Source organism: Gigantopelta aegis, chromosome 4 (assembly GCF_016097555.1).
Source record: "Gigantopelta aegis isolate Gae_Host chromosome 4, Gae_host_genome, whole genome shotgun sequence".
Lineage (NCBI taxonomy): Eukaryota > Metazoa > Mollusca > Gastropoda > Neomphalida > Peltospiridae > Gigantopelta > Gigantopelta aegis.
The window spans coordinates 64,616,994-64,639,673 of record NC_054702.1 but is presented as its reverse complement, the minus strand read 5'-3'; the positions used below and the strand labels follow the sequence as shown (position 1 = coordinate 64,639,673).

The 22,680-nt window shown below is 33.0% G+C and overlaps 1 protein-coding gene across 2 annotated transcripts in view; it reads right to left on the bottom strand.

Moving 5' to 3' along the window:
- The window catches only part of LOC121370930 (homeobox protein six1a-like), a 90,340-nt gene extending 75,602 nt beyond the window's left edge, over positions 1-14,738 (bottom strand). The window contains exon 1 of one of the 2 annotated variants that reach the window (XM_041496471.1): positions 14,268-14,738. In XM_041496471.1, coding sequence (XP_041352405.1) covers positions 14,268-14,301 — 34 coding nt within the window. In that variant the 5' untranslated portion in view covers positions 14,302-14,738. The remainder of the gene's footprint in view (positions 1-14,267) is intronic. The other variant, XM_041496474.1, reaches the window with a different exon arrangement.
- Between the last annotated feature and the right edge of the window lie 7,942 nt (positions 14,739-22,680).

Here is a 22,680-nt window from a genome sequence, read left to right as displayed (position 1 = left end):
ATCTACTTGCTTCCGCCGTGCCTGTTATAATGTCTAATATTATAGGAAATGGTAAACAAAACATATTTATTTACACTTCAGCACAATTTTTAAACCTCAAATATAATCTAATATATGGTTATTTCGGTATTTGATTGGTGGGAAAAACAGTAAAGAAAAGAAACTCGCCACCGCCACATAAGCTACTTCTACCATTATTACAATGTCAACGTGTTGAGTAGATTATAATGTTATCAATTCTATATCATGCATTCAGTCAAATTTTGAACAATACAGTCTGTCAATTGTTTTTTCAAACCTGTTGATTGTCGGGTGTGTGCACCGAAATGCATTTAATGTGTCGGGGTATTACATTTACCCCCAATATTGCCCTAAATATACGGAGTCGGGGCGAGCGTATGTCACGTTGTCGCGAGGCAAGGTCAAGCGCAAATATCGCGAAGTAAATCTCGCCAAACTTCGCGTGACCGCGAGACGCATGACGGGATTAATATAAACCGATTTAAACTTCAATTAAATAAATATTCCAGTATGAAACGGGATATTCAGTAATTGAATGAAACTCTACCTTAATGCTGAAAAATTTAGTTTCTCTTTGGCCATGGAAAGTAATCGTGTCACAGAAGCGGGATTTGTTTTATGTATATAAAATCCATTGATTTGAATGTTTAGAATAAAATGTTCGCGTTCTGTAATATATTACTAGTAATTAAACCCGTAAGCTTACGAGACCAGGGGAGGGGGACGGGAGAGGGGGACGGGGGAGGGGGGGGGGGGGTAACTGCCCCCTCCAGCGTTGAAGCAAAACCTCATATTCGGGCAAATATTATAAAGATATTCTGGCAAAATGTGCTAACCTGAGACCTTTTTACCATCATTCTACCCTCAAAATTAGTTGTAATCCATGTACAAATGTGTAGAGATTCGTTTGCAACCCTATATAGCTGTATGGTAGTAATGCTAATATAATTAAATGTTGTGCAAATTCGGGCATTTTCGTTTAATTCTGGCAAAAGCCAAGCTGCACCCCCCCCCCCCCCCCCACACACACACACACACCTCACACCTAAAAAAAATGGGAGCTCGTACGCCTATGATTAAACTATCAAACATGCCACACTTCGAAATAGAAAAATGTCATTCTTCTTCATTTACTAAGCTCCTCAAAATAAATAAATAAATAAATAAATAAGTAAATAAATAGTACATCTATGTTTAAATCGTTTGTCATTACATATATTTTTGTTTTAAGATGAAGGAGGGAGGACACAGCTAAAACACTTTTGTATAAAGGTATGAATTCAAATCATATATATATATATATATATATATATATATATATATATATATATATATATATATATATATATATATATATATATATATATATATATATAATTCTTTATTCCTTTTAAAGAGAGTTGTAACAACAAAACAACAGATATACGGATAAACATACACAAAAATATTTACAGCACAGAGACAAACATGTAATATATTTTCCTCCATATAATTAATTAATTGAAAATTGAGCTTGAGAAAGTACATATGTACTAAATATTGGTTTGGTACACTTTTATGGTATTTAATAATACATATTTATTATTTATGATTTTGTGGGTGCGCGTGACAATATATTAGTTACACTTAAAACAATCATTATAATATTTTGTATTTACATAAATTGGAAAATATCTCTCGTTTTTGATGATTGCCGATATGGAGTTTCAATTATAACAAAATCTTATGTATATAAATTTGTTTAACATCCATTAGACGTATTGTAAATCTAATTTGTGAGAGGGAGTAGAGTTATGGATTCATCAAAAATACAATATTTTATGTACATAAATGAGAACATGTGTTTTGTCTCAGAACAGACATAATATATTCCAAAAGACATAATATATTCCAAAAGACAGTTCCTACTCATAACTACATATTAACATGCGTCCAAAACATGTTTACTAAGAATAGTATTTAAAACAACATATATGCTCTTACATAATGATGATTCTTGCTGTCGACTTTTTTTTTAAGGTTTTCGATATAGAAAAAAAAATATGAAGGGAAAAAACTAGCACACTTATTTTCAATTTAGTAGCGTGAAATATTTATCGTTTCGTTTAAAAATTATGGTACAATTTGCTAGTTTCTCTCGATAATGAAATGGAAAATATTAGTTTGAACCTGACAACCCTGCATCGATAGACATCACAATTTGCCAGTTATCGTGAAATATCGTTACTCCTCGCCGTCAATAGTAATAATCGCCTGTAACTAGCACGGACCAATCCGACAGAATCATAACGGTGTCCACTGATGCCAAGTTGGGACACATCGAACCTAGCCTGATGTCTTTCAAAACGGCACCAAGCTTTAAAGGTTGCTCTTTTTTTCCGAAGGCGTCTTTAAATGTTTCCTTATCGGAAAATAGTACATCTATGATTAAATCTTTTGTCATTATAAAAGTATATTACTATACGCACGATAAAAGCTGAGATAATAGAAATAAAATCAATCTTAGAAGCTATTCCAGGCCCGTAGGACTTCCCTTCTTAACATTTTTGTTTCACTGTCAATAAACTCAAAACTGTTGTGCTCCCCTCCGCCCTTTGAGACCTAAATCTTTAACGTTTCTGTTTTACTGTCAATAAACTAAAAACGGGTGTGCTCCCCTCCGCCCTTTGAGACCTAAATCTTTAACGTTTTTTGTTTTACTGTATATAAATTAAAACTGTTATGTCCCCCCCCCCCCATCCCTTTGAGACTCAAAAGTTTAACCTTTTTTTGTTTTACGGTATATAAATTAAAATTGTGAAGATGTGATAAATACTGAAAGTTTAAGTTTTTCTGAAAGTCAGGCTATGGCGAGCGGGTCTGGACGAAACCGATGAATAGATTGGTAATATTGTGCAGCATCTTAATAGAGAAATTGACAGGTCCGGTGAATAATGTGTTCAGAGAAAACCACAAATCTCGTGTGATCTGAAAATTGGATAATTTGTCATAGAAAGTAAAGATGCTGGTTACTGGAGACTTGGTCGAACCAAGACATCCCGAGACGCAAGCGCCAGATAATCGATTAGAGAAAAACACTGAAAGTCGAAAAAGAAAAAAAAAGAAAAAAAGAAAAAGAAGTCAAAATGAAAAAGTTGCAATGTTGAAGGCGAAATGGAAAAAAAAGTCGGAGTGAAGATAGAGAAATGTCGCTTCTAACAACAACAAACATTATTTTTATTTTTTTATATATATAATTTTTAAAATCCAACCCAAATAGATTAATCATTCTTACAGATAATATAAATAGACGGCAGAGAGTTGAGTTTTTGGATGGACACAAAAGTGTATATGTGTGTGTCGTATGTATGTATGTATGTATGTATGTATTGATGTATGAATATCTATATATTGTATGTATGTCGAGGTTGACTATTACATACATAGATATTAACGCACTGGCGCAGGGGATAATTAAATCCTTTCTGGCCTCACAAATTGTCCCATGCCGTTGCTGGGACTCGAACCTGTGGCACCGATTCGCCCGCAAATTGCAAGACTAACCACGATACGCTCTGAGCTATCGAAGCTTCCATAAAAAGGAAGCTCTTTTAACTCAACCATATGCATGGGGCCTACAATCTACGCGGTCGATCCCGCTTACCTACATGAAACAGTGGGCAGACCTGGCACTGGCTAGTATGTATTGATGTATGAATATCTATATATTGTATGTTTGTCGAGGTTGACTATTACATACATAGATATTAACACACTGGCGCAGGGGATAATTAAATCCTTTCTGGCCTCACAAATTGTCCCATGCCGTTGCTGGGACTCGAACCTGTAGCACCGATTCGCCCGCAAATTGCAAGACTAACCACGATACATATGTATGTATGCATGCATGTATATATGTATGTATGTATGTATGTATGTATGTATGTATGTATGTATGTATGCATGTATATATGTATGTATGTATGTATGTATGTATGTATGTATGTATGTATGTATGTATGTATGTATATATATATATATATATATATATATATATATGATATCTATATATTGTACGTATGTCGGGTTTGAGTAGTACATATAAAGATATAAACGGACGAGCACAGGGAATAAAAATCATATTTGGCTTCACAAGTTGTTTCATGCCGTTGCTGGTACTCGAACCGTGGGCACGTATGTATGTATGTGTGAGTGTGTGAGTGTGTGTGTGTGTGTGTGTGTGTGTGTGTGTGTGTGTGTGTGTGTGTGTGTGTGTGTTATGCATGTATGCGTGCATTTGAATATGCGTATTTGTTTGTGTTTTCAGTGGTTCGGATATGCGACAATAAATGGATGGACGGATGGGCAGACAGAGGCAGGCGGGGAACAACAGATGGTCTGCAGTATAGGTAGAAGATCAATATATTCGTACTAAAACTATGAGATAACCAAGAAAACGTGTGACACTGTACGAAATTAATAAAACGATTGTGAACATTTTCATTAAATTTCATTTCATTTAGTTTCACATTACTAATTCCTTTCATTATTATTGTTAATTTAACCAAGATTATCCGACTATAATACAAGGATACGATATGTTAATTTTCTTTTATTGAATTTGGTTTCCATATTATTTTTTTATTACATTTATTTTAATGAAGATTACCCTACTGCGATACAATAATATGATATCTACATGTTCAATTCAATTTTATTTCGTTTTGTATTTTTCTTTTTGTTATTAATTATGTATTGTTCGTGGCAATTATCCACTGGCAATGCAAAGCCAAGTATGACCCGCATAGAAAAGAACATTTGATAGAGTAGCCACCTGAATGGTCTTCTTCTCACGGACACAAACGCACAGTAGGTCAACGAATACGTGCTACAGAAAGACTAGTATATACACATACACATACACATACACATACACATACACATACACATACACATACACATACACATACACATACACATACACATACATATACATGAATGAATGAATTAATGAATGTTTAACGACACCCCAGCACGAAAAATACATCGGCTATTCGGTGTCAAACTATGGTAAATGCAAACAAATAAATATACATATACATATACATATACATATACATATACACACACACACACACACACACACACACACACACACACACACACACATATATATATATATATATATATATATATATATATATATATATATATATATATATATTAAACAGAGAGAGAGAGAGAGAGAGAGAGAGAGAGAGAGAGAGAGCGAGAGAGAGAGAGAGAGAGAGAGAGAGAGAGAGAGAGAGAGAGAGAGAGAGAGAGAGAGAGAGAGAGAGAGAGGGGTGGGTGGGTGGGGGTGGAGAGACAGAGAGAGTAGTTTTTTAAAACTAATATATGTGTATGGGTAAGTTTAATTTTAATGAATATAAACATACTAAGACAAAATCGTTCAACAGTTTGGTATTAATGCATTGTACTTTAAAATGTAAGCTACATTCAATGACGTGACATGAACGCGTTTTGTATTGAACGTCTCCTTTTACTTACATTTACAAATGATGCGTTAATTAAACCCAGTGTCGGATTTCACTTTGTAAGTCACGAGTTTCCCTTCATTTAAGCACATTTACAAATTGCTAAAATGTTTTATCTTATATATACTATATGTAGTACTTCGCTCAAACTACACGTGTATATCTATATGTACATTGTATGTGTGCGCGTGTATGTGTGTGTGGTACGAAGGGGAGGGATTTAGCTCAGTCGGTAGAGCGCTCGCCTGAGGTAATATCAAGCTACTTCAGTGGACTATATCAAAGGTCATGGTATGTGCTGCCCTGTCTGTGAGCAAAGTGCAGGTAAAGGTTCCCTTGCTTCTAATGGAAAACAAATTAGCGAGTTTCGTCCACGATTTGGTATCAAAATTTACCAAATGTTTGGCATACAGTAACCGATGATTAATAAATCAATGAGCTCTAGTGGTGTCGTTAATCAAACTTTAACTTTATATTGTACGCACGAAATTACTGGATGGTAAAATCTAGATTGGGACTCTACAAACATTAGGACAACCAAAAACACATTTAATACACAGACACTGATATTCTAAACAAGAAAATGTATTTAATAATTTAATATGTAGTTTGAACAGTTAAAAGGACTTTGTCAGAACCATGTTGAAATAGAACCAAACTTTAAATGGTCTCTTTAAGTATGTGGTATATATGATTTTACAGGAACATGGGTTCGATTCTTCTTACGGTGGACATATTATCGGGGTGTTTTCAAAGTACCATGATATTTTCTACCTGTACGTAGTATATATGATTTTTTTTACAGGAACATGCGTTCGATTCTTCTCAAGGGAAACGTACACCTTATTGTGTCGTTTTGGACATGTTTTTTTTTGTTTGGTTTTTTGTTGTTGTTGGGGGGGGGGTGGGGGGTTGTTGCGTTTTTTGGTTTTGCTTTTCTTTTTCTTTGTTTTTTCTTCTCTTTTTTTTTCTTTCTTATTTTTTTTTTGGGGGGGGGGGGAGGGAGGAGTTAAAATACCATGAAATTTTCTACCTGTACGTAGTATATGATACAGAAACATGCGTTCGATTTTTCTTGAGGAAAATGTACACCTTAGTGTGTCGGGGAGGAGGGACGGGGACATGTTATTTTTTTTCTTCAAAAAGTACCATGATAGTTGCTACCTGTACGTAGTATATATGATTTTACAGAACCATGCGTTCGATTCTTCTTAAGGGAAACATACACCTTTGTATGTCGGGAGAGGGGGGGGGGGGGGGGGGGGGGGGGGGGGGGGGGGGGACATGTTATTTTTTTTTTCTTCGAAACGTACCACGATATTTACCACCTGCACGTGGTTGGTATATACACAGTGTTCCATCCCGTGTGTTAACCTGGCTTCCTGATAGCGGAACAAATGAGACATAACGAAAAACAACTTGCTGGTTAGTTTCGGGGGCTAATATTGCAAAAAAAAACTCATCACGCGTTTATCGGTGCCAGACGCGATAAAACATCAAATAAACGCGATCGTCTTTCGCTGCCTGTAACCGCGCGGTGTGCCGACGTCGGGTCTCTACCGCCCGCGGAATACCCCACAAACCGTCTCGGAAAGCGCGGCCCAGGAGCCATTAGTTCCCTAATCAAATTGATCCGGTGAAATTTACGTGACTAGGTTAAGACGTTTGGTCTCAAGCACTGCTAACAGGAGTAACAGAATTAACGTGTTTTCGGCACAGGGTTTACAAAAAAAAAAAAAAAAAAAAAAAAAAAAAACAGAATGAAAGGAAAAGCTTTAATGTTAAAAGATTAAAAGCGTTTAAGGGTCGAAGAAAAAAATGTGAAATAGATTAAAGATGGTTTGTGGATGAATTGAAGGGTGATTATATTAAATGAAAGTAATTTTCGAATCAAGGGAAGAATAAATTCAGTAAATTTATTTTGTAGATGAAAGAAAATAGTAATAAATTGTAGTAATTATTATGTATCGCAATGAGTATGACGTGCTACTAATTTTTTTCATAATTTCTGCGTTAAAATTCTCACTAGGCTGAGAACCTATCCACCCTTAAATCAATACTAGTACATGTAGTATGATTATTGGGGTTTTTTTTACTGAGGCAATAATTTGTTTGTTAGTGGTTACACGTTTATTTTATTTGAAAGCACACAGACAGATAATTTAATGACGTCTCACTTGTTGTACATCACATATATACAAAATAAACAAAAGTAATATTATTTATCTACGTATTAATACGTACGTAATTACGTACTTAAGAATTTTGTAAATCAAAATAGCATTAGCCTACTTAACTAAATATATGTTTTGGGTTTTTGTTCTTGTTTGTTTGTTTTGTTTGTTTGTTTGTTTATTAGTTGTTGTTTTTTTAAATAAAATATGATACTTTAATAATTTAATTTGCAAGTATTTTATAGAAGCTTTGTTTTTATTAAAGTACGGTCTACACATTTTGATTTATTGAAGTTCTAAGCATATAAGTACAATAAATGTGAGTGAATTTTCTATTAACACGAATTCTCATTTAAACATTTAAGCATAAACAATACACGTGAGTGAATTTTCTATTAACATGAATTCTCATTTAAACATTTAAGCATAAACAATACACGTGAGTGAATTTTCTATTAAAACGATATCTCATTTAAACTTTAAGCATAAACAATACACGTGAGTGAATTTTCTATTAAAACGATATCTCATTTAAACATTTAAGCATAAACAATACACGTCAGTGAATTTTCTATTAAAACGATATCTCATTTAAACATTTAAGCATAAACAATACACGTGAGTGAATTTTCTATTAAAACGATATCTCATTTAAACATTTAAGCATAAACAATACACGTCAGTGAATTTTCTATTAAAACGATATCTCATTTAAACATTTAAGCATAAACAATACACGTCAGTGAATTTTCTATTAAAACGCACTCTTATACCAATAAGTTTTCTTCCAAGAAATCCCTTTATTAAAGTACTGATGTAGAAGACCAACCTCCAAGACAAAGTAGACAGAAATATACTTAACCACAAAATAAACGAATGTTAATATAGTTTTACTTAATTTATTTAACACTGTTCATTTTGAATACCGTTAGGTTTTGTGTTTAATACAATTATTAATGTCCTCTCAACATTGTAGACCATTTTGCAAGTCTGTTTACCGAGTTAATTTTATTATGAAACAAAAATATTTGCGTTTCTCTTATTGCCCAGTGTATATATAAGCATCAATACATTTTAATAATTTTCTCTTGATATTGCCTACAGCTGGACGGGGTTATTTACACGCTAGAATTTGACGTCATATTTCGTTTTTCGTGATTTTGATTAATTGCAGTTGAACAGAAGGACATTTGCTTTAGTTTTTTTATGGTTTTCAATTAATAAACAAACTGTAACATAAGTAACTAAAACTCACCTTAATAAAGTTCTAATAATAATATTTATATACGAATGTGGTAGTGTCTATATCACTGACCTCTCAGGGAGTGTATATATTTATATAATTATATATATATATCGCAATTGAGAAATAGAGTTTTAATTATTTTATTCTGCGGTGTAAAATACAAAGCAGTGTACAAGTTACACATAACCTTGTCTAAAAATAGTATATGTTATATTGTACCCAAAGTTCAAACTGTCCCGCAAATCCAATGTTTAACATGTGAATATAATTAATTTATTTCATTTAGTAGGGAAGATGTTGCATACTGGTGAACTGTATTGTTTCCGAAGGAAGACTGCAATTATAAATGCATGTTAGTTTCTTTGGAATACTATACCAGCCTGTGATACAGTATCTCTGGCGATGAACATTTTATTTGTTACCTACATCGTATCGGTATTTGTGTTCACATTTGTGTATATTTTAAAGGAAGTTAATAATCGATTCTTGCAGATGAGTATTTTCACCCTCTTGTGTATTATAAAGGAGTTTTCGAAATGATCCTTATAGATCTGTAATAATAAATACTAACCGAAAGTGGTTCGATTATAATTCGGTCAAGTTAATCGGTGGGTTTACCTAGAAACATCAGAACTTGTGCTGGAAACCTTACGGACTATTTATTAAACCAAGCTTTGTTTATTTTCTTTAGGATTTTTTTTTCTCTGTCTCTGTCTCTCTCTCTGTGTGTGTCTCTCTCTCTCTCTCTCTCTCTCTCTCTCTCTCTCTCTCTCTCTCTCTCTCTCTCTCTCTCTCTCTCTCTCTCTCTCTCTCTCTCTCTCTCTCTCTCCTTCTCCCCCACACCCCTCCCTCCTTTCGGATACCTTAAAAATGCTGAAAGGTTTGTGAGAAAAACTCTCGAGTCGACGGATGTTGGTGTGTGTAATCACAGCCGACGCAGGCATGTTTGCACACAGATGGTAGTACGGCTTGACGCAGTCTTGGGTTACCAATTCCTCGCCGCCTCAGACTAGGGGCTTTTCAAAACAATTCTCACAGCGCTGTCTCTCCCTGGCCAGAAAAAGCATCGTGTGGTAAGAATGTGTCAAAAATAAAATATCCCGATGTTTGTGTTGCTCGTGTTTGCATTGCTCCGCTGTTTACAGGTATCTACGGATTTTGTCTGTTATATTTTTCTGTTACGATTAATCTGGAGAAATAGTTCACAGAACAGAAGTGCTAATCTGTTGTTCTAACACGGATTTTGGGGGGAAGTGTGTTAGGGTGGAAAGTGATTTTGCGTGCCTTGATTTTCTCGTATACTATATACTGTGAAATTACTTTTGTTCGTGGAAATCTAATTTTCCTGTGATTCTGGGACTAGTGCAGTCAACGAAGTTACATAATTCCACACCCAATAGCCGATGTATTTTTCGTGCTGGTGGTGTTGTTAAACATTCATTCATTCATTCAACGAAGTTAGGAGCACAACGGAAACATAATACACGTATACAAATAATATGAATAATTTGTGATGATACCTTTTTAATTCACGAATTTAAGTACTCAACGAAATGTGCTATTTACCAAAAACACGAAAATTTAAGCCCACGAAAAGAAAATATTTGAGAGTATATCAATATATCAATGTTTATTAAGCATATTAATTTAAAAACGTTTTATTAAATATATTTGATTACATCTTTGCTACCCCGATACTTTTGATTATACGGATACCTGTATTATACGGTCGAAATGAATTGTTAACTTTTAAAATATTTTAAACACACACACACACACACACACACACACACACACACACACACACACACACACACACACATACACATACATACATATATACATATATATATATATATATATATATATCACTAGTTAATTTTTTGTTTAAATAATAGTGTTAATAACTAATCAGTAATTGCATTAAACGCGTTAATACTTCAATAATGATGTATAAATTTATGTATTAATAAATGTTTGCAATCTGTTCCCAGTGTCATGTATTTGTTATGCTACATATCTCTCCAATCTCTTATTTAAAAATGATTTGTGTAAATTAATGTCCTTTTAATATACATATGCTAATTGACACGCTTGATAGCAACTTTTATCACATAAAATTTCTTTTGTTAGTGATTACTTTCGTTCTTTAAATTATTCTTAATATCAACATTGTCCACATCCATTGCAATAATAATAAACCATTGCAATATCCGCATTAATCAAATTGGATTAGGATGAATTAATTTGCTCAAAATCGAACATTTATATTTATAAGTTGGAATATACACGTTTTATGAAATAAACATTCAGATGTCCATTTCAATAGGAATTGTAATCGAGTCGGGCGCTTTGTTTTGATCAGCACGAGCGCCACTTGAATGTACATTCGCACTAGCTTCGTTATATTATTGGCCGAGGTCTTGCTGGGAGAAATATCGCCGTATATCGTTGAAAACCGTTGAGCGGAAATCCAATTTGATTGACAGCTCTTGAAATTTCACTCGACACAACAGGACATATGGACAGTATTTAACCACTTATAGGCAGTAAAACCAATAGTGGTTCAAACGGCTGATAGTAATTTTTGTTTCTGTTTGGGAGGCGAAATTCTAGAAGAATCTTAGTTGTATTTTGGGATATTTATTTCAGTGTTTATCTTATTTTATTTATTTTTATATTTTTAATTATTTTTTGTAGGGGGCGGAGGGGTACCGTTTGGGAGGGTGCTGTTCATGTGTTTATTTTTACATTAGTAGATAATTTTTATTTCTTTATATACATTACGCACATATAATATTTTATTATGTAAATTAATTTCTCTTGTGAATTATTTAATTAAAACAATGATATGAAAGAGTATGCATTCGAATATGTAATTAAATATATTTTATTGATTTATATTATCTGTATACTATAATATCAAGTACAGAAATTTATACATAAACAACATTGTTGTTTGTTTCTTTTTTTAAGTCATGTCCACAGGATACCGAACTTAATGATTAAAAAACCAGAAGTGGGTAGAAAGGCGAACAACAAGAATAAGTGTAATAATAATAATGATAATTAGAAGAATAAGAAGAATAAGAAAAAGAGCAACAGAACAGAACAGAACAGAACTTTATTACACCCAGGCCGTTAGGCAACGGCATATGGGGAAACATGAATAATTACATAATATAATATGTGACAAGACAGGACAGGGTTTACAGGAGAACATTAAATAGTAAATAATATAGTATATGAATAGTTAAATTATATAAATACATGTATACAGAAATACAACGAGTGGACATAACAAAAATACATATATACAATAAGCCAATAATATTCGGCATTAAGAACAAGAACAAGAATGAGAACAAGAAGAACAAGAAAAGGAAGAAGAACCAGAAGAAGAACAAAGAAAGAAGAATTACGTATCCGATTAATAAGGTGTAAAAGTTCTGTCAAATACAAAAGATTAAGGGTTTTTTTTCTCTTTTTTGTATTGGCAGCCTGCTTTATGTTTTATTTATTAGCGATGGCTAGCGTTTGACAAATTGCGCGTCACAGGCAGATCACAGCCAGGCACTTTACCCTATCCAAATGCGATGCTATCAGACAACTGTAATTTGTGATTTATTGGGACAGCGTCAAGCACTCGCATACTTTATCCTCACAAGGCGAGGAAAAAGGTGATGTTTTTACAGATTGCAATTTCTTACGTTGTTTGCTATTTTAATATTTAAAAAAAAACAATATTGAAAATATTTCAAAGATTCCAATTTTATAGATAAAAAATTAAGCTGTAAGTATCAACCACTGTTGTTATTTAACATATTAATATTGTTTTAATAATTTAAGGTAGCTATTTTACGCGCTAGTAGCATATTATTCCAATGGCCGCAATGACTTATTTTAAGGGAGATATATTTTAAGATCAAATTTGGAAAGGTTATAATTAGTGGTATAATTCTATTAACTACTGTTGCTATTTATACTTTAAAATAATAAAGTAAACGTGTTAAAGGAGATCTATTTGTAGATCAAGTTTTGACACTGTAAGTGTATACTTGTCTACAAGTGCTGCTATTGTAATATTTATAATTAATAAAGATACATTTTAAAGGAGATATATACTTTAAAATAAAATGCCATGACGTTGTTAATAGTGTAGTATTACATATTTAAAAATAAAACAAGCAATAGTTAAAGGAGATAAATTTTAAAACTTGTATTATTTTATTTTATTTTATTTTATTTTATTTTATTTTATAAATCTATTTATTAATTTATTTTATTGTATTTATTTATTTAATATATTTTATCGTTATGCTGGCACAAGAATCTGAATCTGGTACCCGGTTAGGAATGTATTTATTCTGGATCTCGGTGGGTATTCGAAAATAACACACCAAGTGTGTTGAATTATAGGTGTTAGGACATCCACATGTGACAAAATCATAGGTTATCAGGCGAACCCGCCAATCTCGTGTCCCTCGCTGTATCATTACACCAGATCATATTCGTGGCTATAAACGACACGGCACGGCGAATCCGCCAGACACAGTTGCCCACTGAAAACAATCTCACGTCCAAAAAAAAAAGAAAAAAAAAAGGAGAAGTTTTACGTCTTTTAATTTTCTAAGTTGGCAGATAGACGACGAGTTACGGAGTTTCTTAGCCACACAGAATTAACAAGATGTTGTGTGATAACGGCAATTAACTGCCAACACGAATTGTGATTGTTACGTTAATGACAGGATAGGGAAAGGGGGGGGGGGGTGATTAGTGGAAATTAATGTCCTCGGTAACGGTCAACTTGTGATGTTTGGTTAAACGGCACACAGCGTGAATTAATGACGAAACACGGAAGGGAGACCGAGAGACGGAGAGTCTGTTATACGAAACAGATCCTAATTCCGGACAAGAAATCCCCCAACCCCCAACCTCCCCCCCCAAAAAAAAAAAAAAAAATAAAAAAATATCCTAAAATATTAATCGAAATATTAGAGCTAACTGAAAATGAAATCTCGAAAGTAAATGTCATGTTGTGAAAATGTATTTGTAGAATATCTATAAAGCATTACATATTATGATGTGTTGAATTATCGTGAACCCCGTAGTATATACGTGGTAAATAGACAACCCACCGCCACACATAAGAAAGATAAACAGTTTTAAGATGCATGTTACATAACAGTAATATGTCATGCTGATACCTCTGTGGGCTTTCCTGGTAAACATGTATTTATTATATACACATACACATACACATACACATACACACATAGACAAACAAAAATGAATAAGAAGCTAACAAACCTGCGTACGGCCCATAATGGTCCATCATATGCATTATTCCTGGTTTGTCGGCCTGGCGAAGGGCCTATAAGATCACACAGACAAATTTGATAGTGTCTTGAAACGTTCCACGCACACGGTCCGGAGATCTGCGACTCACGGCTCACTTTTCCTCACCATGAACCTTACACGGGTCCTGTTTGACGAAATACAACACAAACGTTACTGTATAATAGCCTCTCTCGGGCTCGGTTTCCTATCTGTTTAGTTGGCCACGCCCCCTGACTTACAGCTTTGTTCCCAGGTGTCCTTCAGCAACGGGCTTCCGGCTGCAGTCGATCAAAGAGACAAGAGCGCTATCGTCGACGCTGATTGGTCAGAGTTTTATTGCCACATTTCTCCGACTTCTTGTTTTCTTGGATTACATTTGTTTCTTATCATGTTCTTCAACTCGAAATATAGCTCGACTGGATAAAAATTCGCTAAGACACGACGCGACCGAAGCCATCATCGAAAATCGTCTCCTGTTGCGAAACCCAGGCTATTATCATTATGCGTACTTAATGGGCTGGACATAGCGATGTTTGTGGGCGGGGCTACACAAATCACAATATTCAGCGTGCGTTTTCCCCGATAATAGTTTTTCGTCGCTATTTCTAAATTATCGTCAGAGTAAAAAAAAAAAAAATCGTAGTTTGTTTTCACAGATACAGAGTGGCATTAATTATAGCTATATGTTTGAAAAGAAAAATTCGTTTCCATTGGTATGAATTCCGCCGTACGAGTATTTCGCATCCAACTATTTACTCTCCAAGAGAGCGGAATGCTGTTTACAGACTCGTTACGAACGTGCGGTTATCCCAGCTCCAAATCGTCGTTTTGAATTTCACTCTGCTCCCCAATATAATGCGCCACAACATAACTGGCCGATTGTTGTCTGCAATTGTTGGTATTACTTCATTCAGGGAAAGTATGTCGTCTGTGTAATTATTAGGTTTTAAATTGGCAAGGTGAGACCACGGAAGAGATAGAGAGAGAGGGATGAATTATTTATGGGACTGTTCGTCCCCTTTGGACGACGCTTCTTGGTCAGTAATCGTTTCTTGTCCATCCAACATTTTAAAATATATAATACTGTGGACATTTTGTGATTTTCTGGGGGACTATTTCTTTCTCTCCATTATCAAGACGAACGACAAAAAAATATATATAGATAGATATTTGCACAGGTAAATTATATATTTTTTAATCACCACTAATTAACAAAGATGGGCAGTTTGTAAGTTTGTATACAAGTAAATATATTGCTTTTGTTTTCTCTTGTATGTTCTTTAACTTTTTTGTTTATTTCTCATATTTTTATGTAATTGATTATAATGAATCATTTAAAACATTTACATGTTTGTGTATGTATATCCGGTGAAATATATTTCCAATCTAGTATTCTGGAATAATGTACATTTATACTGACAATTCTGATTATGTAGTTAATTATTTAGACATTGGGGATATACTACAAGCGCTATATGCCTAATAATTCAACATATTGTATACTTTGAAATCACTATTATTCGTGGTGGACTTACTGTCGTGTAATTCATGGACTAGTGCAGTCAACGAATTTAAGAACACAACGAAAATATAATAGATGTATACATATAACACGAATTTAGGATACTACCAACGAAATGTGTATTTTAGCAAAACCACGAAAATTTATGCCCACGAAAATAAAGGATTTCACAGTATACTGTGTTTAAAAATAGTAATACACAGTCGTCAGGGATATTAGCAGAGAGGGAAGGTCTAAACAGTGGCTATCTAAATTAATAGGTGGTCGATACAATGTCATGTTCTATGGAAAATGTACTGGAAAACAAAATGAAAATTTGCTAAGTCAGTGAGGGGCTGCGACCTCCAAAACCCACCCCCTACACACACGCCTGATCGTGCACTATATATTATAAACAGGGACTTGTAGAATGTTTTGTTTACGTATTATACATATACTATATGTATATTATTATTTTAACTTTTATAAATAAATAAATATATAATAAAATATGTAATTTAAAAATAAATATATATTATGCGAGTTTGGACACTGGCATACAAAACAGAACAATAATATGTTGGGGGGAGGGTTCTAAAAATATATATTATTTTTAACAGTTCTGGTGTAGTTTTAGGTTAGTATAATAATAATAATAAGGGTCCTTAAGGGTATTTAAAAAAATAAAATAAAATAACATACTGTACTAAAATTAGAAACACAACTACTTATAGAATAGCAAAACAAACTAAAAAAATAACAACAATATAATAATAACAATACTGATTTAAAAAAATCTTAATCATTATAATATTACGATCTATATTTATTGACACTGCTGCGAAGTCCATTCGTGAAGCAAAGCACGCTTCGTAATGCCTTCTTCACTACAGCTTCCAATATCCGATGTATTTGTTTGATCTGAAGTGTCATTAAATATTCGTCTTTTCATATTCAACGTCAGACATTACACCGTGGCTATACTGGGTTTTTTAAAACTACCACAAAAGGCATGCGGGCAGAGTGATCATCTATATAGAATTATTAGACCGGGAGCCACTTCCGATTCCCGTATAAATGGACATGGACTGGGTATCGGTCAAGTATTGATTTCCAATAGCGGCAGTCATTCGAGAGAACGATCTGATGTTTAAGTCGCCGTAGAGGTATTGAAGTGACATACAGAAAGTGTCTTTTTATCTTGTCCTATCCAGATATAAGTATCTTAGGTGCCAAAACAGTGGCGGATCCAGGAAATATTTTGATTGGTGTGTGTGGTGGAGGGGGGGGGGGGGGGTGGTAAAGAGAAAAGGGCACATGGAACAAATCATGAAAAGGGCAACTCAATAATTGTTTTTAAAAGGTAGAAAAAACAGGTACTTGAATATATTTAGGGGGTCCCCTGGTTCCATTATTTTGGTCCGCCTATAAATAGTCTGTTGTAATGAGGTGAGATTTTAATAAACGTTTTGTCCACCTGTATTCATTATTTCTTTTTCTCCCTTAAAAATAAATGCATAAGTAAGTAAATAAATAAATAAGTAAATAAATAAATAAATAAATAAAGACCAAACACATAAAGAAAAAAAAGAAAGAAAGAAAAGAAAAGCAAAGAAAGAAAGAAAGGAAGGAAGAAAGAAAGAAAGAAAGAAAGAACAAAAAATTCAAACACATAAATCAACTAAATAAAAAAATAATGACGATTTTTGCTGTTGTGTTATCTAAGATAATTATAATCACAAGTAATCTAAATTTTATTAACGATTTCACACTGTGATTGCAATAGTAATAACATATTTGTGTTGATGGTGCCAGTGATGGTGAACGATGTTATATGAAGCAAAAGTTAAAGTTTACAGCGGAACAGGTACTTACCGCAGTAGTGGTAGTCAAACATTATGTCGCTATTGTTTTATTGCTGTTCAGGACTTCTAGAATTAAAAAAAAAAATCTGTGATTTTCAAAATTCACTAGCCATAGTCAGAAATCTACCAGACCTACTTGTGTGTGTACTGTACATTTGTACTGATAACACTAGAAGTAGAATTAGTTTGTATATTTTGTTTAACAACACCACTAGAGGACATTGCTGTCAAACATTTGGTAATTTTGACATAAACCCGCTACCTTTTTTCTATTAGCAGCAATGGGTCTTTTTATATGCACCATCTTACAGACAGGATAACATACCACGGTCTTTGATATACCAGTCGTAGTGCAATGGCTGGATCGAAAAATAGCGAGAAGTAGAACATAAAAAACAAATACCAAACAAGGCCAAAACAGTTTATAATCACGCTATTAATTAAAGTTGAATTTGTAAAATGTATATCATTACAACTGATATTAATAGTGGGTTTGGAACTTGAGATCTAGAAGTGAAGTAGGTATGTAGATAGATATGTAGGTAGGTAGGTAGGTAGGTAGGTAGATAGGTAGGTAGGTAGGTAGGTAGGTAGGTAGGTAGGTAGGTAGGTAAGTAGGTCTTCTTGCTGCCATAAGATAATGCATATAATAACGTAGATAATTATCTAATTAAAAACAGTTTTTATTATTCTTGAATAAAATTAAAATAGATATATTTTATTACAACAACATTTTGACATCTTCTTTCTGTGAAACTAAAAGTGTCCATAAAATTAATTATAATTATAATTATAATATAGTTATAATTATGAATATTTATTTATTATTAAAATATTTATTTATTTATTTAGTTATTTTTAGATAATTTATTTCTTTGTTTGTTTATTTAGTTATATAACTAAATAAAAAAAATTAATTTTTTTTTTTTAATAATAAATAAATATTCATAATTATAACCAACTAAACAACCAAATAAATAAATAAATAAATAATAGTTCTGTGTTACCGGAATGAATCTGTGAAACAGGGTCATGAGTTTTATATTTGTCATATACAAATACAAATCAAGCAGTTTATACACAACAACAAGACTGTAAAATGTAAGTGTTCTTCAAGCTGCAACCTTTGGGCGGGTAGAGTTTAATAATTGAATATTTCGAAGAGATCACCATCCAGTTTAACTTTCATCCCGACACTTGAGAGGTTAGTGACATAACAGCCATTGAGAAACACCGAAGTTGACATTGGAAACACACGAATTTACTAAGATTGTTGGTGGGTTTTATTTTGCTTTAGTAAATGATAAATTATAATAAGACGAAGGTATTTTAAATATAAATTTTAATAAGTTGTAAACAACCAGCGAAACAAGTTGTAAATTGACACATTCACATAGAACATTTTGTTTTCGAAGGAGAAAAGGGACACGCCTCCTGCAAATTTAATAGTTTAGTTTTTAATTATACTAGGCTTTCAAATAGGGTATATTAATATTTTCAATTTAAAGCTAATTTGCCTTTACTAAATAGTTCAGTGTAAGCACGTCATATGTTTTGGCAAAATGAATGATAATATGCAATATAAAATTATCTAAAATTTTCATTTGTTTGTTTTTGTTTTTGTTTTTGTTATTTTTTATTATTATTAATTTTTGTTTTAATTTTATTATTATAATAATAATTATTATTATTATTGTTTTTTTATTTTTATATTATTTTTTTTGGGGGGTGGGTGGGTGGTGTTGTTTTTTAGGCTGGGAGTTGCTAGAGCTTTCCTTGGGTTTTTTGTTTGGTTTGAGAGGTGTTTTTTGTTTGTTTGCTGTTATTGTTGTTTTGTGAATTTGTTTTTAATTACCAGTACTAGTATTCTAGACTAGATTCTAACAAAATGGAGGGGTTAAAGGAATTGAAGGCGAAAATGAATGAATGCATGTTTAAAGACACCCAGCACGAAAAATACATCGGCTATTGGGTGTCAACTACGGGTAATGCAAAACTGAAGTGATGAACAAGATCAATATAAACATTCAATGGTTAAATGATGTCTGCTGAAAGTCGATTAAATCGTGTAAACAGGTCGTTTATTTTTCTCTGAACATGACCAGTATATTATTTCGATAACTGTTCATTTACGTTTCCATTGTCGTAATAATAGCATGCGATTACTAATAAACTATAGTTGTAGAAAATAGTTCTAATCGCTTCACAGTTTGCGACGTATAGCTAACTAAATTTCTTACAACCAAACATATGATAGAATATGAAGGTACAAGTTGCACTGTGAGAGTGCACCTTAATATATTATATATTGTGGTATCTGCATAAATGGTAAACAAGTTGATTTTTGTGCAAGTTAAAGGCATCGTTATCACGTATAAGATAACACATAAAAGTTTTATTATGTTTGAAATATGGAATTCTCACCTTTCATGAACATCTGACGGTACTGGGATAGATAGATAGATAGATAGATATATAGGAATATATATATATATATATATATATATATATATATATATATATATATATATATATATATATATATATATATTATAGATACAAACATAGTTATGGATATAGATATAGATATGGATATATATATATATTGTTATTATAAATATAAATACACACGCACATAGATGTAAATGTAGATATAGTTTGTTAGTTTGTTTTCTTTAACGACACCACTAGAGCACATTGATTTATTAATCATCGGCTATTAGATGTCAAATATTTAGTAATTTTTGACGTATAGTCTTAGAGAGGAAACCTGCTACATTTTTTTCATTAGTAGCAAGGGATTTTTTATATGCATCATCCCATAGACAGGATAACACATACCACGGCATTTGATATACCAGTCGCAGTGCACTGTCTGGAACGAGAAATAGCCCAATTGGCCCAGTGACGCAGATTGATCCCAGGCCGACCGCTCATCAAGTGAGCGCCTTACCACTGAACTACGTCCCGCTCTGTAGATATAGGTGTAGATTTAGCAACAACTGCATCTGACCTACAGCATACGTTAAACACCTTTTATGAATATTGCAAGACATGGAAACTTAAAATTAATATCACTAAAACGAAGGTAATTATTTTTAACGGTACAGCTAAAGACTACGGACATATTTTCAAGATAGGAAACACTGCTTTAGAAAACATTAAAGAGTATAAATATCTAGGAATTACATTTACTAATAAAATTAACTTCCGAATTACAAAGATGAGACTTAAACAACAAGCTACCAAAGCAATGTATTTTGTACTTGCAAAAGCCAAAGAACATTTTCTGTCAGTCGACTGTAAACTTAAAATGTTCGACTCGATGATCCTTCCTGTTTTACTACATGGGTGCGACATTTGGGGACATGAGAACACTGATATCTTAAACGCTGTCCAAATACATTTTTTCAGACATATTTTACCAGTAAAAAAATCGACACCACTATTTATGTTATATGGAGAGCTGGGGAGAATGCCTATCGAGCTAACTATATACAGACGAATGGTCTGTTATTGGGCATGAATTGTATTGGGGAAACAATGTAAACTATCTTTCTTATTATATAGAGCAATGTTATTAGACCATCTTAGCAATAATACCAATTATAACTGGATCACTACAGTAAAAAATATCCTGAATAATTTAGGAATGAGCGATGTCTGGCTTTCCCAATCTTTTGTATCAGTTAAGGTCCTCTCTCAACAAATAAAAAATAGACAATATGACCAATATTTACAAACATGGAGTAACGAAATAGAACTCTCATCGAAAGGCACTACATACAGATATTACAAAGAACACCTCAGTCTAGAAAAATATTTTACTATTATCCCTGAAAAGATGTGGACAATTATTTTGAAATTCAGATTATCTAATCACTATTTGCCTATTGAAACTGGACGCTGGAATAACATACCTAAGAAAGACAGGCTATGTAACCTATGTGATGAAATAGACATTGGTGACGAATACCATTATATTTTCGTCTGTAAATATTTTCATGATTCCAGGGTCCAAATAACATCCATATTATTATACACGACCAAATACTTTCAAATTCAAACAACTCATGAACAGTAAACGAATCAGTGTATTAAAGAATTTATCAAAATTAATAAATGTTATTACTAATATCTTTAAACGCTCAAAATGCACCCAAACTAACAGTATTTAAGGATTGTACTGTTTATACTGGAAAATAACTTATTTACTGCATATATTGTCAACCACCATCTTGTCATGTGTATATTGTGAAGTGAATGTGTGTACATATATACATTTATATTGTAAATCCCAAATTCTTCATGTATATGTATATATATGTATATATGTTCCTTTATATTATGTAGCCCTCCTATGCCGTTGCTGAACGGCCAGAGTGTAAATAAATTCTGTTCTGTTCTGATTATAGATTATAGATTATAGATATAGATATACATTTGTATATATATACACACACACATACACACAGACTGATTGCTTATTTGTCTTGAAACATTGATATATAATATCTTTATGTATAGACACAAATATCATAATTAACTATGCATAATAGTGCTTAAAAATGATTCAATATATGCGTGTTTACGAAATCAGGTCTTGTATTAATATTTCATGACACCGAATAGCCGATGTGTATTTTTGTGCTGGGGTGTCGTTAAACATTCATTCATTCATTCATTCTGTATTAATATGATCGCAGGGTTGATTCTAACCCAGTTCAGTGGTTAGAACCAACCAAATAGCATTATTTCACTGGGTCAGAGGTCGAATTTACCCCAACTGTAAAGTGTTTCTGAAGAGCGAGGTGTTGTAATAAATAACCGAGTGGGTTATTGCCATTCCAGTCAATAAATAAATCAATCAGCATGTTTATTGAAGAACCATACGGACTCATTTTACGCGTATAAATATACATGAAGACATCAACCAGCCTTGGTAGGCTTGTGATACTAGACCAAGTGTCATAACTACAACAGCATATTATGTATTCTTACAGACATAATAGGACAT